The sequence below is a fragment of the Oryctolagus cuniculus genome, chromosome 4 (genome assembly GCF_051225735.1).
Source record: "Oryctolagus cuniculus isolate XC-2025 breed Fujian yellow rabbit chromosome 4, ASM5122573v1, whole genome shotgun sequence".
Taxonomy (NCBI): domain Eukaryota; kingdom Metazoa; phylum Chordata; class Mammalia; order Lagomorpha; family Leporidae; genus Oryctolagus; species Oryctolagus cuniculus.
This window is the reverse complement of record NC_142870.1, coordinates 81,378,284-81,405,372: the sequence shown is the minus strand read 5'-3', so window position 1 is coordinate 81,405,372 and position 27,089 is coordinate 81,378,284. Positions and strand designations below refer to the sequence as shown.

Genomic DNA, 27,089 nt, shown 5'->3' with positions numbered 1-27,089 from the left:
GGCCAGGGAGTGCAGTGGAGGATGGCCCAAGTACTTGGGCCCTGCACCCCATGGGAGACCAGGAGAAGTACCTGGCTCCTGCCATCGGATCAGTGCAGTGCGCCTGCTGCAGTGCGCTGGCCATGGCGGCCATTGGAGGGTGAACCAACGGCAAAGGAAGACCTTTCTCTCTCTCTCTCTCTCTCTCTCTCTCTCTCACTGTCTACTCTGCCTGTCAAAAAAAAAAAAAAAAAGGTTTTTATTTTTTATTTGAGAGGTAGAGTTACAGACAGAAGCAAAGAAAGAAAGGTCTTCCATCTGCTGGTTCACTCCCCAAATGGGCACAACAGCTGGAGCTGGGCCAGTCCGAAGCCAGGAGCCAAGAGCTTCTTCCAGGTATCTCCAACACAGATGCAGGGGTCCAAGTGCTTGGACCACCTTCTACTGATTTCCCAGGCCGTAGCAGAGAGCTGAATCAGAAGAACAGCTGAGACACAAACCAGTGCCTGTATAGGATGCTGGCATTGCAGCAGAGACTTAACCTACTGTGCCACAGGGCTGGCCCCAAAAATGAGTATATTTTTAAAAATTATCAAAATAAGGAGAGTGAGTTCATATCCACTGGTTCATTTCCTAAATGCCTGCAGTAGCCAGAGCCAGACCCAGGAGCAAGGATGTCAGTCCAGTCTTCCATGTGGGTGGCAGAAACCCAAGTATTTGAGCCATGACCTGTTGCCTCCCATTTTCTGCATTGGCAGGAGGCAGGAATCAGGAGCTGCAGCTGAGTATTGAATCTGGGTACTCTGACAAAATGTGGGCATCTCAACAACATTTTAACTGGCAGGCCAAATGACCACCCCAGTAATTAAATCCTGTCATAGATATGTACATATGGGAGGAAATATATAGGATTTGATACTTTCTGTGGTTTTAGACACTCACTGTGGGTCTTAGAATGTATATTCCATGGATAAGGGGGGAACTGCTGTATAGCACGTGCCTGTAGCAACTGTTGAAATATTTAATCATCAAGTACTGAAAAAAAAATCTCAAGATTGGGGATGAAACAGTGATGCCTAGTTTTTCCACTTGTATTCAGATTGTATTGGAGGTCCTAGCTAGTAGAGTAATGCCAGACCATAAAAAGAAAAAAGGGAAGGCAGTCACTGAACTATTATTCCAAATTATTTATATACATAGAACTGCTGAAGTAAACATACAGATAATTTACAGTGAACTCGTCAAGGTCATCATTGCATGCAGGGGCAATGGTAAAACTATTAATTGTAGTTTTATGTATACCAACAAATAAAAATGAAAATTTTAATATACCACTGAAAATATTTTTGCATTCATTTAAAATTTTTTTATTATTTATTTGAAAGGCAGAGTTACATATAGAGAGACACAGAGATATCTTCCATCTGCTGGTTTTACTCAAATGGCTACAATGACCAGGACTGGTCCAGGCTGACACCAGGAGCTGGGAGCTTCTTCCGACCCAAACATTTGGGCCATTTGCTGCTGCTTTTCCAGGCATATTAGCAGAGAGCTGCATCAGAAGTAGAGCATATGGAACTCGAACTGAAGCCCATATGTGATGCTGGTGTTGCAGGTGGAGGCCTTACCCACTATGCCACAACACCACCCCCATATGCCATTTAAAATATTAAAAACATCAGATAACTAGGAGTAAATCTGATAAATGATATGTGGGACTTTGTAACTGACATTGTAAAGAGATACTAAAGAAAACTTTAAAAAATGGAAGGGCATAATATTTTATTTGAGTTTGATTGGAAAACTATTGGTAACTGATCTATTGATCAAATGCAATTGCAGTTAAAATACCTGTATGTATGTGAGAAAGGGAGAGTGAAAGAGAGGGAGCAAGCAAGTAGGTATAATAGTGATGGAGATACAGGAGAGAATATGGTAGGGGAGAACTTTCAAAGTGGTTTTAAAACTTAAGCAGAGGAGCCAGGAGTAGCCAAGTCAGCCATGCAGAAGCTGGTAGATATGTTAAGATGGCATGATCAAAAAATGCAGTGATTTGAGACAGTGTTTCATTGGCATAGGAAGTATTAAGAGATCAGTTGGACCATGTCTTCTGGATATATACCCACCCAGTAATGGGATTTCACAGTGGCTGCCCTAATTTATATTTCCACCATCAGTGAGAGATCCCCCTTCTCTTCATCCTTGCCAGCTTTTTTTTTTTTTTTTAAATTTTTGAAGAGTTATGTTTTTATTTAGAAGAGTTACAGAGTGGGTGGGAGAGAGAAAGAGATCCTCCATCCCCTGGTTTACTTCCCAGATGGCTTCAACGGCCAGTGCTGAGCCATGACAAAGCCAGGTCAATGACAGGAACCCAAGCACTTGGGCTGTTTTCTCCTGCTTTTCCCAAGCCGTTATCAGGGAGCTGGATTGGAAGTGGATCAGCTGGGGTGTAAACCAGCACCCATATGCTCAGTATTGTTTTGGCTATTCTGGATCCTCAGTGATACCATATTTTCAATGTAATGTTTTGATATGTGTATGTATTGTGATTATTACAGTCAAAGTAATGAACATGTCAGTCTCATCACTTAGTTACACCCCGCCCCCCACTTTTTTGTGATAAGAACTAAGATCTACTCCTGGAGCCAGCATTGTGGCCTGGCAGGTTAAGCTTCCAGAGTGCTAGCTGTTCTGCTTCTGGTCTGGCTCCCTGCTGATGCACTTGGGAAAACAACAGATGTTGACTTGAGTACTTGGGCTTCTGCCACCCATGTGGAAGGCCTGGATGGAATTCCAGGCTGCAGTCCAGGTCATTGCAGTCATTTTGGGGAGTGACCAGCAGATGGAAGATTAATTCATATCTCTCTGTCTCCGCTGCCCTTTTTCTGTTACTCTGCCTTTCAAAAAAAAAAAAAAAAACTCAACAAATTGCTGACACATAGTACATTATTATTTACTGTAGTCCCTGCTATACATTGTATCTCCAGAACTTAAACATCTTATAACTGAAAGTCTATATGCTTTGACCAGAATTCCCCCATATTCCTTCACTCCAGCTTCCGATAGCCACCACTCTCACCGTATCTAAAGTTGTTCTTTAGATTTCACAAAAAGGGAGATCATGCTATGTTTATCTTTCTGTGCCTGGCTTATTTCACTTAACAATTTCTTCAAGATTTATCCCCCATGTTTTTGCAAACTGCAGGATTTTCTTCTTTTTTAAAAAGAAAAATTTATTTTTTGAGAGACAAATAGAGAGCTCTCATTGTTGGTTTACTACGCAAATGCCTGAAATGACAGCAGCTAGGCTGGGGCTGGAGGCAGGAGCTAGAAATACTCACAGTTTACAGTCTTCCAAGTGCATATTGGGATTCCCTTCTCACTCCCTCCTTGCCAGCATTTGTTACATGTATTCCAAGGTATTTTATATATTTTGTAGCTTAGTGACTTGGTTTGCTGTTATTCTTTCTCCCACAGTTCATTATTGGTGTATAAAAATGCTGCTGATTTGTGTATGCTGATTTGTATCCTGCAACTTTAGTAAAGCTGTTCCTCAGTTTTAATAGTCTTCTGATGGAGTCCCTAGGTTTTTCTGGATATAAAATTTTGTCATCTGCAATTAGTGATAATTTGACTTTCTTTTTTCCTATTTGTATGTCTTTTATTTCTTTCAGTTGCCTGATTGTTCCTATAAAACTTACAGTACTAAGAGTAATGAGACTCCTAGATAAAGTTCTAGACCTTAAGCAGAAATAAATTTTATTATTATTTTTAAATATTTATTTATTTATTTGAAAGAGAGAAGTCTTTGGGGCTGGCGCCGTGGCACAGTAGGTTAATTCTCTGCCTGTGGTGCCAGCATCCCATAAGGGTGCTGGTTCAAGAGGTCTTCCATCTGCAGTTCACTCCTCAAATGGCTGCAGTGGCCAGAGATGTGCCAGTCCAGAGCCAGGAGCTCCTTCCAGGCCTCTCACCCGGGTGCAGGGAGGCCACAGCAGAGAGCCGGATTGGAAGTGGAGCAGCTGGGACTTGAACTGGCACCCATATGGGATGCTGGCATTGCAGGTGGAGGCTTTACCTGCTATGCCAGATCTGGCCCCAGAAATAGCTTTTAATTTTTCCCCATTGACTTTAATATTTTCTGGGGGTTTGCCTACAGGCTTTATTATGTTGCAGTCTGATCATTCCATGTCCACTTTTTATCATGAAGGGATGCTGAATTTTGTTGAGTAAGTGCTTCTTCTGCATCTGTTGAGACAATCACATTTTTATCCTTCATTCTGATGATGTGATGTGTTACATTTACTGACTTACATACGTTGGAGTATCCCTGGGGCCGGAGCTGTGGCAAAGCAGGTAAAGCCACCTCCTGTATAAGCACAGGTTTGAGTCCCTGCTTGTTCCACTTCTGATCCAGCTCCCTACTAATTCAGCTGGGAAAGTAGCAGCAGGTGGCCCAAGTCCTTGGGCCCTTTCCCACATGTGGGAGACACAGAAGCTCGTGGTTTCAGGTTGGTCTAGTCCCTGCTAGTGCAGCCATTTGTGGAATAAACCAGCAGATGAAAGATATCTCTCTCTCCCTCACTCTCTTTCTCAAATAAATAAATTTTTTTTAAAGAAATATTCCTGTGGTAAATCCCACTTATCAGGGATCATCTTTTTGATGTGCTGTTGGATTTGATTTGCTAGTATTTTGATCAGTTTTTGCATCTGTCTTTGTCAAGGAGATTGGTCTGTAGTTTTTTGTTTTTTCTTGCTGTGTTCTTGTCTGATTTTGGTATCAATGTCATGCTGACCCTGTTGAATGAGTTTGAGATGGTTCCTTCCCCTCAGTCTTTGGACTAGTGTGAGAAGAGTTGGTTTAGTTCTTCCTTAGAAGTTTGGTAGACTTCATCAGTGAAGCAGTAAAGCCATCTGGTCCCAGCCTTTTCTTTGTTGGGAGACTTCTTTTACTGATTGAATCCCATTACTCACTATTTGTTCAGGTTTTGGTGCCTATATGTATCTAGAAATATTTCCTTTTGTTCTTGATTTCCAAATTTGTTGGCAAACAGTTGCTCATAATAGTAATAGTCCCTTGTATTTCTGTGATAGCAATTGTAATATCTCCTTTTTCATCCTCAGATTTTATTTACTTGGACTTTTTCTTGTGTTTCTTGATTAGTCTAACTTAACATTTATTAATGTTATCTGTCATTTCAAAAATCTAATCTTTTTAGTCTTATTCATTTGAATTTTCATCTATGTTATTCTACTAACTTTGAGTTTTATTCTTGCTTCTAGTCTTGAGAGGCATTGTTAAGTTATTTGACATTTTTCTACTTTTTTTTAATTAGATACTTACTCCTATAAACTTCCCTCTCAGTACTGCTTTTGTTGAACTAAGTATTGGTGTGCTTTAGCTGTTTCAAGGAATTTTTAAATTTCCCTTTTGATTTCTTCAGTGTCTCATTTTTCATTGAGAAGCATGTTGTTCAGTCTACATGTGTTTATATATAATATATAAACACATATATTGCTAAATTTTAAAATTGTTGACATCTAGTCTCTATTATCTTCAGAAAATATATATGATATGAATTTGATGAGATTTGTTTGTGGCCTAAAACTTGTTGAAGTGGTCATTGTATAGTGATCTTTTTGGTTTCTTTTCAGTTTTTGTCTTAAAGTCTATTTTGTTTCATATAAATATATCTACCCCTGCTTTGTTTTGGTTTTCATTTATGTAGGATATCTTTTTCCATCCTTTCTCTTTCTTTCTTTCTTAATATTTATATATTTATTTGAAAGAGTTATAGAGAGGCTGAGGCAGAGAGAAAGAGAGAGAGAGAGGTTGGTCAGTCTTCTATGCCCAAATGGCCGCCAACGGCCAGACCTGCGCTTCTTTTTTTTTTCCCCCCTTTTCTTTCTTTTGTATTTTTTTAAGATTTATTTATTTATTTGAAAGAGTTACACAGAGAGGAGAGGCAGGGAGGGAGGGAGGGAGGGAGGGAGGGAGAGAGAGAGAGAGAGAGAGAGAGAGAGAGAGAGAGAGGTCTTCCATTCACTAGTTCACTCCCCAGTTAGACGCAACAGCTGGACCTGTGCCGATCCGAAGCCAGGAGCTTCTTCCAGGTCTCCCACGCGGGTGCAGGGGCCCCAGTACTTGGGCCATCCTCTACTGCTTTCCCAGGCCATAGCAGAGAGCTGGATGGGAAGTGGAGCAGCTGGGACTCGAACCTGCACCCATGTGGCATGCCAGCACTGCACATGCAGGTGGCAGCTTTACCCACTACACCACACAGCGCTGACCCCAGTCCTTTCACTTTCAATCTCTCTGTATCTTTACTGTTGCGGTAAGTTTCTTACAGACATTGAACTGTTCTGTGTCTTTTAGTTGAAGAATCTAGCCCGTTATATTTAAGGTTTTTCCCTATGGAAGAGGAGACAGCTATTGGACACCTATTCAGCCATGTTGGAGTCTGCCATCCCCACCCTCCACTTTCAAGTCTCTAGTCCATTTTGAGCTGGTTTTTATGTATGGTATTTAAGAATGAAGTTAATTTAAATATAAAGGCCAGCACATTCTACACACAAATAGGTGCTCAATAAAATTTTAAGCTGAAGTAGCATAAATAAGACAGGGGTTCTGGTTTGGGGTCCAGATTTTGCCTGTATATTTAAGATGACACTCTTGAGAGTCCTTGTAACAGACTACTTCATGTTCCTAGAACCTGTAATGCTTGTTCTTTGGCTTATTTAATTGACAACCTAATCCAGAAAACATGGTTGCTTAGCACCCAAACCATATTTCTGAAACACAGTGCACACAAGAGAAAAGTGTGCAATGCAGTTAATATAAAAAGATAGGTGATTTTACTGTGGCGGAGTAATGGAGATGTGTCCTGAGTAGATAAAGGATTGAGGTGATGAGAAGAGCATACTTTTGAGAAAATGGCCCTTTATCTGTTGACACCCTGGTTCATTACAAAAGGGGAGTGGGTGGGCAAGAAGGTTGATGTGCATCTTTGCGGTCTTTCATGAAGAAAAAGGAAATAAGCTGATTTCTTAGAGGATGGAATATAGAATCATCTGATTTGGTAACTTCCTTATGTCCTTATTGTGGTTTGCACTGTTGAGTTTTCATTCTAGAGCAGTTGTTTTTCAGAGGTAGCTGGTGTCAGAGGGATTTACTGCAAGTTCAGATGTAGATCCGACCAGTTTCAAATGTTAGAAGTCAGTATAGCGTTAAACGTTGTCATTTAAAATCTGTCATACAATTTTGGGTTCCAACCCATATTTCTTTTTGGTAGGGACACACTCATACTCACATAGCCAGCCATTTTACTAACTTTACATATGTCACATTTACATGGTGTTTATTATAAATTAATACTGCTTTCATTTAGCCTAGGAGCCATGATTAGGACCTTAAATATGTAGTGTCAATGTGCCCAACTTATACCAGTTGGGTACTGATTTATAACTTAATGGAAGATGAGGTGTAGCAATGACCATTTTTGGACGATGTTTAATTTGTTCCTGAAAAAGACTGTGTTATTTTTGTTTGCTTTGCATTTTCCCCTTAAGTCTTTAAAACTGTAACTAGGATTTGCCCTGGGATATTGCTCTTACTAGAAATAATTGATCATTTTTCAGTGTTTGTGCCTCACAGTTTAGAAGTCTGAAACCTAATCTGCAGAAACAGTAGTTCTCTTCCTCTCGTTTGCAGCTGTAAGACTGGACCACTTTAAATATTGCAGTATTTGTAAGTGTTTAATTTCATAGGTCTGCAGAAGAAAAGAAAACAGGATAAAAAATGGGATTTTAAAATAAGCAAACTTTGCTGATATTTCTAAAATTTGAAATGTAGGAGTTAGAGTTTCTCACTGCCCTTCATTGTCAAGGAAAAAAAAAACATTCTATGCTAGAAAGGTACATTTTAAAAAAGTGTGCTATCTAGAAACACTTCTTTAAATAGTTACCCAAGGCCTTTGCTTTCTTTTATTTTCTCCCCATTTTAACTGCCCTCGGCATGTTACAGCAGCTTTGCAGTTTTTGTTTAATAACCTAATTTCTGCTTCATTGGTTTTAATTTAGTCTCACATGATTTCCTGAGGATATAGTATCCTGCATGCTGTACAATTACAGGTTTTTCTTAGCCTGATAAATGACCTTTCTAATCTGGGAAGATCTTCTCATATTCCTTAATTTCTAAGCAGACGTATTGTGGTGTCATTATTAGTCTAGAATTTGTTTCTGTAATTCTCCTTGTTTGATCCTATCGCATGTTTATTACTCAGGTTAATGATATTTTCATTTGGGATGTCCATTCATTAGGTTATAACTATAACCTATATGTAGTTTAAGTATAATCATTTGTTGTCAACCTCTTCCTTTCATTTGTTAATAGCCAAAACATTTATTGAGCTATTCTAGTGTGCTGGTTCTTAAATTACTACCTTATGTGAGTTATCTAATATTTAGTTCTGTAGTAGATTATATTGATATTTCCATTTTTCAGATGAGAATGTCCAGTCTTAGGAATTCAAATTAGCACAATTTCTCATGGTTAAGAAATGCTGAGACCAGCATTAAATTAAGCCAGCAAGTCTGACCTGAGAACCTGTACTCTTCACCACTGGTTTCATATTTCATCTCATACAAGTGCATGATCTTTTTTGGTTAGTGCAATATTTATTATACTTGCAGGTTTTGTTTTCTGCCCTTTGTTATGAATTACTAAATAGGTCATAAACTTACATTGTCAAATATACATTACTAGACCATGTGAGCTCTGTCTTAAGTATTGTAACTTTTGAGCTAGATTATATAAACTCATTATTAAGTAATGTCCACTTATATTCTGATTAGTAACAGTAGATAAGCATTTTTTGAGCACTGAATGGTTTACATGCAGTATCATAACAAATAATTGATTTAGGGAAGCTTTGGGAAGGGATTTTTAAAAGAGGAGGTGAGAAAAAGCATGGCAGCTTTAGAAATTGAAATAAGGATACTTTGGAGTGTAGAAAACAAAGAAATTAATGTGAAGAAAGATCAGACACAAAAATAGCAGAGGCTGGACAATGGAGGACTCAGAGTTCTTTTAGCCTGAGGTTACCAGAAGGCCAGTTGATGGGCTGTAAACATGATCAGATTGACTTATGTTAATAGAATCTGGCTGTTGTGTGAATTAGGAGAAGAGTAGATCTCAGAGATTGCTAGTTAGGGAGGGTATTCGTTAATAGTCCAGGCCAGGGGCTGCTTTTGTCTTGAACTGGAGAGAAGTGAATAGTTTGGCAAGTTTTTTTTAGCAGGCAGATTCAGTAGGACGGGTTAAGTGGTTGAGTATGGAGAGAGGGTTTAAAAAAAAAAAAAGAAGAAGAAGAAGCAGCTGTACCGGCCTGTGGCCTGCACAGAGCTAAGATGCACTTGTGATCCTTACGAGTCACAGAAGTGCATATGTTGAAAAGGAGGTTTGGCTGTGTAGGACTGGAGCTCAGATTCAGGAGCAACTTAAGCCGTGGAAATAGATGAATTTCCTTTCTTGCCTAAGATGAGAAGATTATGAAATTTAAGAAGTCTTGAAGAACTAAAATGTTTCTCATCTGGAGGATGGAAGGTCAGCTGGAAAGAGGCCTGAGCCTGAGAAGGAGCAGAGAGGCTGAAGGGTGTGGATATCCCAGAAGCCAAGGGGAGGGTGAATTTCAAGACAAAGAAAGGAGCTACTTGGGTGAACTGCCATTGAGGGGTACAGCGAAAAACTGAAGGAGTTCCGTTACATTGGTGACCTCAGCTTGTGGAAGCCTGATTGGAATGGTTTTGAAGAGGAAGTGGTCGAAACTGCCCCAAATCATATTAAAATGTGAAACCATTGTGTGTATGGCCTATACATATAATGTACCCCAATAATAACCCATATTAGAGTAACATTCTTGGACATAAACTGCTAAGGGTGTGTGCGGTGTCAGAAGTCACCAAGCAAAAACATCACAATGGAGAAGTTAATCTCAAAGGAAAATTGTTAGAATCTCCAGAGCTGTTGATTATTGGAAAATTATTGGAAAATTACTATTTGTGGGGTACCTTGGAATTATTGTATTACTGTTTCTTGAATATAAAGTTTTTTTGTTTTTTTTTTTACAGGCCGGCGCCACAGCTCACTAAGCTAATCCTCCGCCTGCGGCGCCGGCACCCCGGGTTCTAGTCCCAGTTGGGGCACCGGATTCTGTCCCGGTTGCTCCTCTTCCAGTCCAACTCTCTGCTGTGGCCCGGGAGTGCAGTGGAGGATGGCCCAGTGCTTGGGCCCTGCACCCCATGGGAGACCAGGAGGAAGCACCTGGCTCCTGGCTTCAGATCGGCGCAGCGCGCTGCTGGAGTGGCCATTGGGGGGTGAACCAACGGCAAAAGGAAGACCTTTCTCTGTCTCTCTCTCACTGTCCACTCTGCCTGTCAAAAAAAGAAATTTTTTTTTACAAACTCTTGAAACTTTAAGTAAGCTTTCCTAGTCTTAAAATCACTCAGATGCTATACAGATCATGTTCTTTTCCAGTTCTGGGGCACAGGTCTTAAAGAGGAAAAGTAATGAAGGGACTTTCTCCAAAGGAAATTTCATTTATTTAAGTATTCTCAGTTTTCTTAGGGAAAATAGGTACCAGTCATTTTATTTTTATTTCTATTCAAGAGTAGGAAGCATACCAAAGTACCCAAATTAAGAACAAGATACGAAGTTCATTATCAGTACTACCTTTTAATACGCTGTTCAAGACTAGTAGCCAGAAAAAGTAGACAAGAGAAAAATACTACAAGTTTAAAAAATCATTTTTATGAACAATATTATGGAAAGCCTGAAAGATTCAACTGAAAAAAATTACTGCAAACAAGCAAGTTCATTAAAATAACAGAAAATCATTCTCTTTGTTAACATACACAAACACAGAGCAGAAGTTACATGGAAGAAAACATCTTTTTACAACATCTACAACAAAAGCACAAAATAGCTAGAAATAAATTTAATAAGATATGGAAAGTCCCATATGAGGAAATCATTAAAAACACTATTGAGGGCACAAAACTTTGTAGAATGGGAACACATAACCTTTTGTTTCATCGAGGAGTCAACATTATAAAAGATTTCAGTTTTCCATAAACATTCCAGGCAGCTCCACCTCCTCCCCACCTCAAATACCAGATAACCTAATTTTGAAGTTTACAGGAGAAGTGGACCAACAAGACAGACCAGGACTCAGGGGAAAAAAAAAAAAAAACCAGTGTGGGGCATTAGCTTTGCCACGGGGCTTCCTAGTGTGTGATTAGGATGTAGCAGTGTGGTCAGGAGAAGCAGAACTTCTCAATAAATGGTGTTGGGAAAACTGGATAACCATCTAGAAAGAGTTTTGTTTTTCATACCTCATATTCTATCTCAAATGAACTGTAGATTTATCAGGAATATAAAAAAGGAGAAACAGGAAAAAGGAAAAATAGAAAAAAGGAAACTATAAAACTATGGGCATATTGGAGCAGGCAAATCTAAATAACATTCAAAATCAAATATCCATAAAACAGAAGATTGGTAGATTCAGCTACATAAAAATTAAAATCTGCTGTAGCAAACAACTCCACCCTCACCATCCTACCACTCAAAGTGGGGAAGAAGGCTAGGAAAAAGTCCTGGAACCACAGACAGAATCGCTTCCTTAATAAAGTGCCTTGAAGCGGATCGTTCACAGAAGATGAAGGGTGAAGCTGCCACTTCTGTGGGCTGGCTGCCTTCCCATGTGTGGGCACACAGTCCATCATCAGAGGCTTAGCCCTACACAGCAGCCCGTGGGAAGGTTCTTGGGGAAACAGCCACTCACATATGGCTGGTAGAGGTACAGCTGGACAGTATCTGCTCTGGAAACCAATTTGGTCAGAATCATAAATATGTTTGTTATTTGACCAGAAATTCTGTTTCTGAGGTTGCATTTTACAAGTGTACCTAAAGATGTGTAAATTATGTATTTACAAGGCTTTTCATCTTACTTGTAGTAACAAATGTTTGGAGATAATAAAGGGTTAGTTAAATAGGTTGCAGTATGTTTATCTTCTGTCAGTGACATATATCAGCTGTCAGATAGAACGAGATATCCCTCTTTCTACTAATTAGATCTCCAAGACACACTGATTTTAGAAACTCTGGAAACAAATGAATAAATACAGTTACCTATGAGGAGCAAAGCCAGGAGGAAGATGTTTTCCTGGATACTTGTTTTTATTGTTTTGATTTTTCTGAAGCATCTAAATACAATACCTGATCTATAAACAGCAGGGATTCTTAAATGGCAAAACTGACATCTTAAATATTTGTAGATTGGCTAGTTAAAAAGGGAGGAAAGAGAAAATTAAAAATAAAAAGTAAAAAAAAAGGGCCGGCGCCACCACTCAATAGGCTAATCCTCCACCTTGCGGCGCTGGCACCCCGAGTTCTAGTCCTGGTTGGGGTGCCGGATTCTGTCCTGGTTGCCTCTCTTCCAGGCCAGCTCTCTGCTGTGGCCAGGGAGTGCAGTGGAGGATGGCCCAAGTGCTTGGGCCCTGCACCCCATTGGAGACCAGGAGAAGCACCTGGCTCCTGCCTTCGGATCAGCGTGGTGCGCCGGCCGCAGCACGGCAGCCATTGGAGGGTGAACCAACGGCAAAGAAAGACCTTTCTCTCTGTCTCTCTCTCTCACTGTCCACTCTGCCTGTCAAAAAATATATATAAATAAATAAAAAAGTAAAAAAAAATAATAAAAAAGGGAAGGAAAGAGATAGAAAGTTATGAAGGAAGAGGGCAGAGGAAGAAAGGAAGTGGATAATAAAAGGAAGCAGAAGATACAAAGGAACAGAAATAAATGCAGACTATGACAGTGAGTAATCAAAACATAATAAATGACCATGGTGGATTTATATTTGTATTCATCTTTGGTTGACTTAGTCATAATTGTTCTACAGGTTGAATGCCCCTTACCTGAAATGCTTGGGACCAGATGTGTTTTCAATTTCACTTTTTTCAGATTTTTGGAATATTGGCGTTTACATAATGAGTTAAAAGTATCTTGGGGATGTGACTTCCAAGTCTAAACACAAAATTCATTTATATTTCATATACATCTTATAGCCTGAAGATAATTTTAACAATATTTAAATAATTTTGTGCATGAAACAAAGTTAGATGTTTGGGAAATTTGCACTTGAGGGTGTCATGTCAGTCCTGAGATTTATGGACTTTGAAGCATTTCAGATTTTTAGATTAGGAATACTAAAGCTATATGTAGTTTGGGAAGGTGGTTGAAGGATTGTTTTTAGCAGCAGAAATATTTGTACAAAGTGCTTTTAAGGTATTAATGAGTCTAGTAATTTTATTAAAGGAAATTATTCAGTGTTTTTAGTTAAATAAGCTGATAATTCTTTATCTCTGTCACAGTGTAACAGATAATGTTAGGGATACACGAGTGCGAGTGGTCTGCAATTAATTTACCTGGAGTTTAGTTTTGAGCTCCTTGAGAGAAGAAATCATTTCTCATTACCTCTGCATGGTATCTCTTGTACTCTCTTACAGTATTTTTAAAATGACAACTTTATTTAAATATCATTTGTAAATCAGAAAATTTGCCCACTTAAAGTATACAGTTTTATAGTTTTGAGTTTGTTCACCGAGTTGTACAACTATCACCAGTATCTGATTTTTAGAACACTTTCATGTTCCAAAAGGAAAACTTGTACCTACTAGCAGTCACTCCCTACTCTCCTCTCCCTTCTGCTTCCTAGTCCTGGGAAACCAAGAATCAATTTTGTGTTGCTATGAATTTGTTTCTTGAGGACATGGTGTAGCATGTGCTTTATTCCTTTTTTTTTTTTTTTAGCTGAATAATAACCCATGTATGGATACATAGCATTTTTATTCAGTTCATCAGCTGATGGGGATTTGGGCTGGTTCTATTTTCTGAATGTTATGAATAAGGCTGTTAAGGCCACTTGTGCACAAACTTGTGTGTGGACTTGTTTTAGTTCTCTGTGGTATATGCTTAGGAGTGGAGTTGCCAGGTTCTGTGGTAACTCTGTTTCATTTGATGGCCTGCAAAGCTGTTCTCCAATGTGGCTGTGTCATTCAACATTCTAACAGCCAGTCTATATGTGGATCAGTTTCACTGCATCCACACTAATGATTGTTACTCTATGTCTTTTTTATTTTAGCTATCCTTGAGAGTGTGAAATGGTATCTCATTGTGTTTTTTATTTAAATTACCCAACTGAAGGCAGTGCTGAGCATCCTTTCATGTGTTGATTGGTCATTGATAACATCTTTTTGGGAGAAATGTCCATTGCCCATTTTTGAATTAGCTTGTCTTTTTTTTTAAGTTGTAAGTGTTCTTATTTTCTGAATATATGTCTCTTATCAGAAGTATGATGTGCTAATATTTTATTCACTTCTGTGTATTGGCTTTTCACTTTTTAGGAAACTATAACAACTTTTTCATTCTAATCATTTGTAAGTGTACAGTTTAGTGACATTAAATGCATTTACAGTGTTGTATAACCAGAAAGAAACTCTGTCACCATTAAACAATAACCCCCATTCCTGCCACCTCCCACCCTGATAGCCACTGTTCTGCTTTCTGTGCCCCTGAGTTTGCCTATTCCAGATACCTTATACAGGCAGAATAATTTCACATTTGTCTTTTTGTATCTGGTTTCATAATTTGTGTTGTAGCATTTATCAAGATTTCATTTTTGTGGCTGAATCATATTTTATTGTTTATGTATATCACATTTTTTTATCCATTCATCTGTTGGTTGACTGTTGAGTTGCTTCCACCTTTCCACTACAGTGAATAATGTGATAAGTACTGGTGTGCAGTGTCTGGATCTGTTTTCAGTCCCTTTGGATACATGTCTGGGAGTCCCATGGCTTGGTTTATGGAGATGGTGTTTAACTTGCTGAGGAACTCTCACCCGTTTCCCACGGCAGCAGCAGACATATTTTCTAAATGTCTTTTCTTTTTCCTTTTTTTAAGTTGCCTTTGAGGCACAAATCTGTAAGTTTTGGTGACATCTTTATTTTTTGTTTGATTACTTTACCAAGATCATGAGGATTTATTCCTGTGTTCTAACACTTCTACAGCTTCATTCTCACCTTTGGGCCTGTGATTGATTTTGAGTTAATTTTTATTTCTACTGTGAGAGAGGGGTCCAGCTCCATTCTTTTGTGTGAGAGTATGAACTGTCCCAGCACATTTGTTGAAAAAACTGTTCTTCCCCCAGTTAGTTGTCTTGACGCGTTTTTAGAAAGCCAGTTGACCATAAATGTAAGCCTTCCTTTGTGGATTCTCAGTTTCATTCCTTGATATTTATCCTTAAACCATTACAGCATCTTGATTGCTATATTCTTGTGGCAAAGTTTGAAATTTGAAAGTGAGTCCTTTCATTTGGTTCTTATTTGCCAACATTGTTCACCCATTCTGGATATGAATTTTAGGATCAGATTGTCAATTTCTGCTTTTAGTCTGTGGACTAGCTTGGGGAACGTTGCCATCTTCACAATATTAAGTCTTTCAACTCATGAATATCATGCAGAATTACTGAATTCTAATCAGCTCACTTATTTTTCTCTTTCATCATTTCTCACTTTTGAGAAACAGCTTTAACTTCTGCCCATCCACATTCTCTTGTTTCAAAATGTGCAGCCATTACTTCTCTCCAGCATTACCTGTTCCCCTCTTCTCATCCTGATTCCTCTGGGATCTTGTCCCTTTGATTATTCACTGTAATGATTCTATTTCAGTTTTAGTTCAATCTTCATATCCATCTGTGTTCTCCACTGGCACTCTGCCTTTAAACAGTTCAGCCTCTTCATCCTTAACAGGCTGGAACTCTTGCCTGCCTCGCCTCCTGTTACTCACCCTCTCCTTTTTCTCATTTCCTTTGTCTCCAGACTTCTTTAATAAATGATCTTCTCTCCCTGCTTCTGTTGCTTCATTACTGCTCATCAACCCCTTGGCCAGGTAACTTAACTTTTCTGGACTTTATTATTTCTTTCCTGTAAAAATTTTTGGCTTGGTCTAGGTACCTTGGGTTTAACCACACATACTATCTCAGCTTAGGTTCCAACACTTCCACGCTTTATGAATCACACCAGCTCATTGTTTCATTTTTCATTCTAATACAGTGATCATCATTTATGCCATTCATTGGCACTTAAAATTGCACCAATTATTTTGAACTACGTTGTATATAATTTAGGTCTAGATTCTGACCTAAAGAAATATAATCTAGTAAAGCATAAAGATGTACAAAGTTGTTATTGAATTTGGAGAATGGATGCTGTAGGAGCGGTACAGATAGAATTCTGTGGAAATAGAAGGAAACTAAAGATAGCTTTCCTTAGGAGAAGAGGCCAAAGTATCCCAAAAGCAATGGGTTGGGTCTTGGAGGGAATGTAGGAGCTGAATGAACACTTGGAGATGGACATTTCTGCTGGAAGGAAGAGTCTCATTCAAAGCAGGAGTAGAAGAGAATGATATGGTAGGTGGTTTGGTTTGGTTGAAGAAGGTGCTGCAGAAGGGAAATCATATGTATATTTTGTTTTCCCGATTAAGTTTTGGAAGACAAGAACTAGGTCTTATACGTTTAATCTCCTACAGAATTGCTGTGGATAGAGTAGCAGTATTCAGTACACTTTTGTTGAATATATAAAGTAGAAACAATAGTTTCCTGAATAAGCATTACTCAGGGTAACTTTGTTTTTTTGATCTATATTTATTTACTTGAGAGGCAGATAGACAGAGATGGCTCCTATCTACTGGTTCACTCCCCGATTGCCTTTAACAGCAGGGGCTGGGCCTGGAAAAGCCAGGAGCTCAGACTAGCTCTCCCATGTGGCGGGCAGGCACCAAATTACTTGGGCCATCACTGCTGCCTCCCAGGGTCTGGATTAGCAGGAAGCTGAAATCAGGAGGGAGAGCAGGGTCAAACTCGGGCATTCAGAGATGGTATGCGTGCGTCTTAACCACTAAGCTAAATTCCTGCTTCTAAGGGTAACTTTTTCTTACACCATTCTGTTTACTTAGACTCTAGTTTTACCAGTAAAAACTATTTTGAGCTTCATAGTGATGGTTCATTATAGCTAAGAAGTCCTTAGGGAATTTAAAAAAAAGAAGTGGTAGGTGGGGGCTAGTTTTGTGTCCAATTAACATGATGTAGTTAAATTCATCCCCTGATGACATACATGAAAAATGCTAATGAGAGTTGAGAAAAAGAATTGATATAAACAAAACTCGACTTGTGAAATTTAGTTTTTAAACTTTTTTATGTTTTAACAAATTAGATTTTTAAGAATATTTTCCTAGGATTTGGATTTCATTTAACCATTTCATTTATGGTTAAATGAAATCCAAATTAAGAATTAAAAAGCAGTTCAGATTTCTATTACAGAATTGTGTCGGGCTGTGCATGACTACATACTTTAAAAAAGTTCTGTGGCGCAGTGAGTTAAAGCCCCTGTCTAAAGTGCCAACATCCCATGTGGGCGCTAGTTCAAGTCCTGGCTGCTCCTCTTCCAATCGAGCTCTCTGCTATGGCCTAGGAAAGCAGTAAAGGATGGCCAAGTCCTTGGGCCCCTGCACACACGTGGAAGACCAGGAAGAAGCTCCTGGCTCCTGACTTCAGATTAGCTCAGCTCTGGCTGTTATGGCCATTTGGGAGTGAACCAGCAGATGAAAGACCTCTCTCTTTCTCTGTGCCTCTCTCTGTAACTTTTTCAAATAAATAAAAATAAAATCTTTTTTTAAAAAAAGTTCTAAGATAGTGGTCTATGCAGTTGAAAAATGATTAGAAACATTAGTCCTCTTCTGGAAGAATGGCTGTATTACTGTAAGTTCTCTAGGGAAGTAGGTACATACATAGTGAAAAGGCAGGTAAATGGAGTATATTTTTTATTTGAAAGGCAGAGTAACACAAAAAGGGAGAGAGAGAAATTTTCTATTGGTTTACTCCCCAAATGCCTGAAACAGCCAGAACTGGATCAACTCGAAGCCAGAAACCAAGAACTCCATCTGGGTCTTCCACATTGTTGGCAGGAACCCAAGTGCTTGAGTCATCCTCTGCTGCCTCCTGGGTACTTTAGCAGGAAGCTCGATGGGAACCAGGAGCTCCAAACAGTGGCTTAACCTGTTGCGCCGTGGTACCCACCCCCAGTCCTTCTAATGACACGTGCTGATCCTTTTCATTTTTATGAAACAAAATAGACTTGCCAAATTTAACTGAAAGATATTCTCATAACAGGGGAGACTTTTTTGTCATTTAACAAGAGCCAGTTATCATAACTTTGAAAAACCATTTATTTTAGCGATTCTTATAGTAAAGCAGTTCATTAATTTACAATATTTGTTTTATTTTAAATTTTGTATATCACCAACTAGGTGAGAAACCATTTCGCTGTGATGAGTGTGGTATGAGATTCATACAAAAATATCATATGGAAAGGCATAAGAGAACTCATAGTGGAGAAAAACCTTACCAGTGTGAATACTGTTTACAGGTAAGAGAAATAGCCTGATATTTTTCCGCCCTAATTGAATTACAGAATAAATCTAATAAGTCTAATTAAAAAATGCAATATACTACTAGAACCATTCGAGAAAGTTTGTAGCTCTTGTTGATTAGATTTATAATAGTTGGCTCAGCTATTTTGCTTGCAGTGTATTATTATTATTATTATTATTATTATTATATAGCTTTATATTAATGGCTTTATTTTTTTTTCTTCTCTTTTCTTGGTTAACCAAAAATACCAAAAAAAAAACCAAAAACCTACTTGCGACCTCTAAATTCGGCAGTATTTTTCCAGAACAGATCGTGTGTTGAAACATAAACGTATGTGCCATGAAAATCATGACAAAAAACTAAACAGATGTGCCATCAAAGGTGGCCTTCTGACATCTGAGGAAGATTCTGGCTTTTCCACATCACCAAAAGACAACTCACTGCCAAAAAAGAAAAGGCAGAAAACTGAGAAGAAATCATCTGGAATGGACAAAGAGAGTGCTTTGGACAAATCTGACCTGAAGAAAGACAAAAATGATTATTTGCCTCTTTACTCTTCAAGTACTAAAGTCAAAGATGAATATATGGTAGCAGAATATGCTGTTGAAATGCCACATTCTTCAGTTGGTGGATCACATTTGGAAGATGCATCAGGAGAAATACACCCACCTAAGCTGGTTCTCAAGAAAATTAATAGTAAGAGAAGTCTGAAACAGCCACTGGAGCAAAATCAGACAATTTCACCTTTATCTACATATGAAGAGAGCAAAGTTTCAAAGTATGCTTTTGAGCTTGTGGATAAGCAAGCTTTGCTGGACTCGGAAGGCAATGCTGACATGGATCAGGTTGACACTTTGCAGGAGGGGCCCAGTAAGCCTGTGCATAGTAGTACTAACTACGATGACGCCATGCAGTTTCTGAAGAAGAAGCGGTATCTGCAAGCAGCAAGTAACAACAGCAGGGAGTATGCGCTGAACGTGGGTACCATAGCTTCTCAGCCTTCTGTAACACAAGCAGCTGTGGCGAGTGTCATTGACGAAAGTACCACAGCGTCCATATTGGATTCACAGGCCCTGAATGTGGAGATTAAGAGTAATCATGACAAAAATGTTATTCCAGATGAGGTACTACAGACTCTGTTGGATCATTATTCCCATAAAGCTAATGGACAGCATGAGATATCATTTAGTGTTGCGGACACTGAAGTGACTTCTAGCATATCAATAAATTCTTCAGAAGTACCTGAGGTCACCCCATCAGAGAGTGTTGGATCAAGCTCCCAAGCATCCTCATCAGATAAAGCCAACATGTTGCAGGAATACTCAAAGTTTCTGCAGCAGGCTTTGGACAGAACTAGCCAAAATGATGCCTATTTGAATAGCCCGAGCCTTAACTTTGTGACTGATAACCAGACCCTTCCAAATCAGCCAGCATTCTCTTCCATAGACAAGCAAGTCTATGCAGCCATGCCCATCAATAGCTTTCGATCAGGAATGAATTCTCCACTAAGAACAACTCCAGATAAGTCCCATTTTGGACTAATAGTTGGTGATTCACAGCACTCATTTCCCTTTTCAGGTGATGAGACAAACCATGCCTCTGCCACATCAACACAGGACTTTTTGGATCAAGTGACTTCTCAGAAGAAAGCGGAGGCTCAGCCTGTCCACCAAGCTTACCAAATGAGCTCCTTTGAACAGCCCTTCCGTGCTCCATATCATGGATCCAGAGCTGGAATAGCTACTCAATTTAGCACTGCCAATGGACAGGTGAACCTGCGGGGACCAGGGACAAGTGCTGAATTTTCAGAATTTCCCTTGGTGAATGTAAACGATAATAGAGCTGGGATGACATCTTCACCTGATGCCACAACTGGCCAGACTTTTGGCTAAAAAAATATGTAAATATTACTGGCACTTTAGAACAGATTAATTAAGAGAGTGGGGTTACTCTGTGTAAAATGGAGTGCTGTACAGATTTAAGAGCAACGCGTTATAACAAGTTAAGCTGATATGAATAGCAAGATAATCCAATTACTGCATTTTGTTTGGTTAGTCAGCATTCTTTGAACTGCCTTACATGTTGTCACCTTTATAGAAGCAATGCATTACTTGTTTTAGATCAGAAACTTGCTATTCCACCTACACCAAGTTAAAAAGGAAAAAAAAAAAAAAGACTTTCGCACAATTGTTTCCTAACTTGATAACATTGTACATTCTTAGGAGATTAGTAATTGTGTGAAATTTACTCATACTGTTTCTAAGTTTTTCAGCATAGTCATTGCACTTCAGCAGGGAATCTGAGTATACTTTATAGACAGAGTGAACTTAAAAAGTTTAAATGTCAAGAGATTATGGCTTAAATAAATTAGTGTGTCCTTTGGGGAAGAAAGAAACCAAGAAACCACCTTTTAAAAAGAATGATATGCCATATACCCTTGGTTTTCATTTTGCATTATATTGACATGTGTTTTTTTGAAGAAAAAAAGTAATAAAAATCTGATAGTCTAAGACTCCACTATTTAAAAGCCTAATTACTTTTAAAATATGCATACTTTCAAAACTTTTACCAAAATACACAACTGTTGAAGCATTCACTTCTCTATGGAAGTATGCATATTGGTGTCAGTTTCTTTGTACAGTTGTACCTAGATATTTTTTATGATTTTTCATGTGCAGGTATCAAGGTTTTGAAGTTTTAGTAAAAAAAAAATAAATAAATACTCTGTAGATGACATTCCCAAGAACATAATGCTTACATAAAATGTATATTCCACGTTTTAAAGCTTAATTGTATTTTACTTTACATATACACTTCAGTTAACATAGAGCACTTAGAATCTATTTGGTATTTTTGATTTCTCAAAGTGAAAAAAATTAGATTTTTAGGTTTGATATGATTGTGTCATAATCATCTCATAATTGACAATTTTAATTTTTGGCAATAAAAAGAAATTGGGATATCTTTGGAACTGTAAAACCTGGTTTAATCCTTCTCTTTCTAGAATCTTAATAGATTGGATAATTAAGCAGTATCCAGAGAAACTAAAGAAATGGGCATTTTAATTGCTTATTTTATCTTGAGTTACTTTTTAATGAACACTGCTCATTACAATTTTACAAACCAAAAGTGTTTACTAATTCCAGTAACTAATATTTCTTTTTCAGCTAGATAAGTGATCGGAATTTTTTTGTTGCATTTCAAAATCTAAATAAACTACAGACTTTATCCTTATACCATGAATGTTTTTTTTTAATACTTTGTCTTAAAATAATACAGCATGGTACAATAAATAGTGCTTTTATATATATATAAATATATACTTTTCTGAAGAATGATGGTTTGAGTTACACATTGGACAGTTTTGATTTTTGGAAAATAACATTAGTTATATTCTATTATCTTTAATTTGTTCCAACTTTTTGTGTTTTAAGTTTCTGCCATCTTTGTGACAATGCACATACTGATACAGCACCAGTGATAATCTAAAATCAATAGTCTTGGAAGACGGGACTTTATTGTTAATCTCCATTTTAACTTTTATATTGGCCCTGTAGATGTGCATTCTTGGTTTCAGTGTAGAATATGTTATCCAATTAAATTATTTTCTTTTTTTTATTTAATGTTATCTTATCCCAAGACTGTTCTCATAAAGAAAGGGAACAAAGAAATATCCACCCTTAACGTACTTCACTTATATTCACTTATTTTGAATATATTGGTGTTTTTTATTGTAAGGAATATAAGTTATGTTTAATGTGGTTTCCTCTATACTTTGGTTATTAAGCTTTGCTTGAAATAGTAGTTTTCCCATTTGACAGCTTTCTCTGCTGCCAAATTTTTTCAAGTATTTTAGACTTCTTTGAAGTAAATATTTAAGTCCTGCCATTGTTGACTCTTACAGTTGGTGTGTGTGGTGCATCACAGACTTGCAGGAAGGCCTCATTCAGGCGAGATGCTAACGCGGAGCACCGGCACCGTGCCCCACTCTGCAGAGGCCTTCGTGTTTTTCCTGGAGACCTTTGAATGAGAGTAGGCATTTAGCTCCTGAGTTTGATCTCTTTTGAGCCTGATGAAAAATTTTGTTCCAGTTGAGAACTCGCTGTAGTTCTTGGTACAGTGTAAAGCTCTTTGTTTAACATCACCAGCACAGTTCTAAGAATGTGACTCTATTGCTGAGTTAGGGTAAGCTTGAGAAGAAGGACCTTTGACAATGGTAGCCATGCAAGCAAAATTTCAGGTGTTGCATTCCTGTCAACACATTTCTTTAAATCTACATATTGGCAGACTTTTCTACCAGGTTATAAGCATTTTTGAGATACATGATACTTAGCCAGCATAACTTACTGACTAACCATTTAAGTATAGTCATCACTCTCTTACTGTGAAATGCTGAATGCCTACCAGACTTACCTTGTATTATCATCATATGATAAACATCTCAACACTTTGGGTTTCCCACTTTGGTTCAGAAAGTTATTTGATTTCCATCTGGGCATTAATAGAGAAAAGAAGCAGCCTTGGGTGCTGCTTTAAACAGAAACGTGGAGGATATGAGGTATCCTTTTGTAATTCACGCTTCTCATTTCTCACAGCGAGCAAATTGTTCTGTGAAAGCATGCTCTTACACACCCTTAAACTTTTGATCGACGTGAGCGAGGTGTGCTTTTTCACTTAGGGCCTACTCGCGTATTTGAAGATTGGAAACATCCCAGTAGATGAGGTAATATCTCCTAAACATCCGCTGAAAGTCTTTTGGGTGGGTTTTTTGGTTTTGTTTTGTTTCAGCTTAAATTTTTATTGCATATGTATTTCATTTGGTTCGGAATACTTGAGTGGCTCTTAAAATTTTTCGGATCTACATGCAGACGTGCTGCTTGCTAAGGTAGGAATCCATCTTCTCAGCTCTGGCTGAGGGTGCCAGCAGTTGTGTCATTTTATCTCTCGTGAGGTAGAAAAGACCATATGCTCAGGGCAGGCTTTTGTTTCCAAAATGGGCAATGCTTGCAAAGTGCCAGCTAGGTTAGATCTTTTGCCACTTCTCTCATTTTATTAATTTGGGCTTTTAAAAGGGCTGTTTAAAAAAAAAAAAAAAAAGCCGGGAAACTTTCAAAGTAGGCATTACTGTAGTACTACGTTTCTAAGAAAATTTTAAACTAGAACTCATTTTTTCATGGTGTATTTACTTGAAGAAGCACTATTATAATCAGTGAGAAATTTTTTGAGTCTGCAATTTAATTTAAACCTTTTCCGTTTCAAATTGCTTTATTTCAGGGAAATAATTTTCCAGTTGTTTTTTGCTATATTCTGCAAATAAAAACCGTATGTTTCCTTTTTTGACTTAAACTTTAGTAGGAAACAAACTAAAGCAGACAAACATTTCTTGTTATGTTTGTTGCTTTCTTTAATCCAATGGATAAAAAAGTAAAACCCTGTAAACATTATTTTATTTTTTTATGCAATACCATGCTGTAAATATGGTTCATCAAATAAGGATGTACCTATGATTGAATCTTTAATTCTGCACAGTTAGAGTTTATATATAAACGTGTCTTGACAATCAAGGACTTTTATGTGAGTCTTCCTTTATGATGTTTATTAATGTTATGCATTCCATTTGTTTTGAAGTGAATACCAATGTGCTAATTTGTATTGTCTGAAAGTATGTAATGTTTTTACAGCTTGTTTTTAAGAATCTGTAAATATGTACAAACAGATCACAGTACTGCTTTATGTTAGAAGGCATATGATGTTGTACTGTATGTAAGCAATAATACATAGCAGTGCTGACTTTACAAGTAGCATCAGGAAAGTTCTAAAAACATTTCAGAGTTATTAATTATCCTTATTTCATTTAATAATGATTATCTTTAATCAGTTTTTATAAGCAAATTCCATTGTTCCTCCTGTTGGAACGTAACACTGTTTACACAGCATAATTGAAGTTGCAGGGGAGACAGGCTAGATCTGACTGCAGCTATACTCACATCCACTAAGCATTGAATGGCCTTAGCACTCTGCTGCGAGACGGAGGAAGACCGCAAAGCTTAGTGCCCATCACACTGAAGGAAGGGGCGTGGGGTTTTTCCTGCTTCTGTACTGCTACCTAACCTTGTGGTTTGCTTTGGATTTTCATATTTGTTTCTGTTTTAGATTCAAGCCTGTAAGTTTTGAGATGACTTCAGCTCCTTTGTGAAATAGGTAGTTCTCTTCATATTTCATAGCTACATTTCAATAACTCTAAACTTTCTACTTTGATTTTTAGATACTTATTTTTCAAGCCTGATTTCTCAGCTGATCAGATGAATTTATTCAACTTCAATACAAAGAAAGAAAAACCTATTGTAGTTTGAAGTGAGTAGATAATATACTGTACAGAACAGCTAACTATTTGAACACACACATCACTGCTTTAGAAATAAAACCGCCAATTTATAAATGTATATGACTTACATTTTATAGGAGAAATGTTTTTAAATGCTAGTCATTTATATAATGTGCTTTGAAGGGTTTGCTAGTCCACTTCTGTCACTTTTTAGTACACTGGTATCTTTTATATGTAATGTATGCTTTTTATTATTGTAGCAAAGCATTTCAGTAGGAAGAATTTTGCAACAATATGGGGGAATTTTTCATTGTTGGATTTGAATTATACTGGATTTTATCTGTGTAGTCTTGTCTTTATTTTAATGCTGTCTGGAAGGGAACTTGGTATCCAAATAAAGCAGGTAACCTCATTTTACTTCAAGGGCATACTGTGTAGTGCTGAATTTAATCTGGAAATCTGATGATTTTGAAAAGAAAAACAAGTTTATAAAAATTGTACAGAAGAAATTAAATGTGTGATGGAAATCCTGACGGTGGAGCACGTTGAATTTTCTGGTATATATAGTGTTATTTTCCTGGGACTCCCTATGCCTTCTTTGTATTTCAACTAATAAAAGAAAAACCCTGTCACTGAAACTGGTAGGATAATAGGATATTCTGATGATACAGTATTACTTTTCCTATCCCTCTTCTGACCCTTTCTCAATCACTGTAAATTTTTATTTTCTATTGATAATTAAACATGTACATAATATAGATGCTGTTGTATAAAACTGAATGAATTGGGTTGCTGTGCTTGAATGGGTAGCTAAGTGGAAATATGTGATGCATACTGAGAACTGATACAGTGCCAGAGCAAATTTCCAGGGGTGCAGGTGGGCAGGGTGTCGCGTGTCTGGGGAAGACTGCAGCGGGTTGCCTCTTCAGCCCCCTAGGAAACAGTGTGAAGGCATCAACTGCAGACTCAGTATCAGATACAGAGTAGGTCTTTCCTTCCCCTCCTACCCTCTCCCATCCCCCACCCCTCCACCAAAAAAAAAAAAAAAAAAGCACTAAATTTCAAAATCTACTCAGGTGAAAATTGCTTTGCAATGAAACTTATCACATTGAAATTTTCACTGTTAAATAAAAAGATATTTGTGATATTTTTAAATACAAACTTTTACATCCGTAGTCAGCAGCCTGACAATTGAGATTTGGTAAGTCAGTATATTTTAAAATAGATTTTGTCCTCCAAATATAATTGTTTTTAAACAATTGGGAGGATTTTCTGTTTGTTTAAATACATTTTTATTGTCATTGTAAAAATAAAGTCTTGCTTGACCCCCGTATTATGCCATGAATGAATTTGCTGAGCCTTTATAATGCAATGAAACCTTGTTTCATGTGTACTCATGGAACATCAGAATGTTCTTCAAACTGACCTATTCATTAAGAGGTTTAATGACTTTCACGGCTTTTGGCAATACTGTCATACAGTTAACCTTGACGTTTGGAGTTTATAATACCATTTTATGTATTGTGATACTACAGGAAGTTGTTTTTGCTTTATTTTTAATTGAATTATTAGACTAACATTTGCAAATTCTGCATTTTAAATGTGGACACTGGCTGTTTGAAAAATAAAAAAATACAGAATACAGTTTAATGAATAATTTTCTAGCTGAATTTTTCACAGTATTCTGAACCAAATAGTTAATGGTAAATATGCAAAAACCATGGTACGCGGATAAAGAGAAAGGGATGTCTGTGTGGAATTACCAGTTACACAGATTGGGTACAATTATCAGGGCCTTTACTATAGCTTTGTGTGGAATGTTTATTTATTAATTCTAAAATGCAAGAGTTAAATGTTACTGTCGTTGAATATTTTAGACTTGAAATATGTTTAACATAGGGCTAAGAATATATACGATTTTTCTTTACAGATAAAGATTCTACTAACCCGCCATTAGTAGCATACGTTGGATTTTTTTCTCTTTGATTAGTGGAGATAGGTTTGTTTTCACCAGTCTACCACTTTGCCAGTGTGCTGTCACGTGACCAACGGGATGCATTGTCAGAAAGCAGTATGAGCCCAGGGAACAAATCTACACACACTGGCCCTGGCAGAGAAAAGTCCTAGGACGCTGGCCTTATTAGCATGGTGCTTTAACCAATTGTACGTAACAATACCACTGATAGTCTACGAATGCATTTCCTAGATCCCAGTTTTTCTTGAATGATTAGAGTTGGTGGGG

At 37.7% G+C, this 27,089-nt stretch overlaps 1 protein-coding gene across 17 annotated transcripts in view; it reads left to right on the top strand.

The window, feature by feature from the left end:
* ZNF148 (zinc finger protein 148) overlaps positions 1-25,627 on the top strand; it is a 171,305-nt gene extending 145,678 nt beyond the window's left edge. For all 17 annotated transcript variants that reach the window (XM_051859204.3, XM_051859200.3, XM_051859202.3 and 14 more), the window contains 2 exons: positions 18,399-18,517; positions 18,816-25,627. In XM_051859204.3, the coding sequence (XP_051715164.1) occupies positions 18,399-18,517; positions 18,816-20,414 (1,718 nt within the window). In that variant the 3' untranslated portion in view covers positions 20,415-25,627. The remainder of the gene's footprint in view (positions 1-18,398; positions 18,518-18,815) is intronic.
* Positions 25,628-27,089: the final 1,462 nt, after the last annotated feature.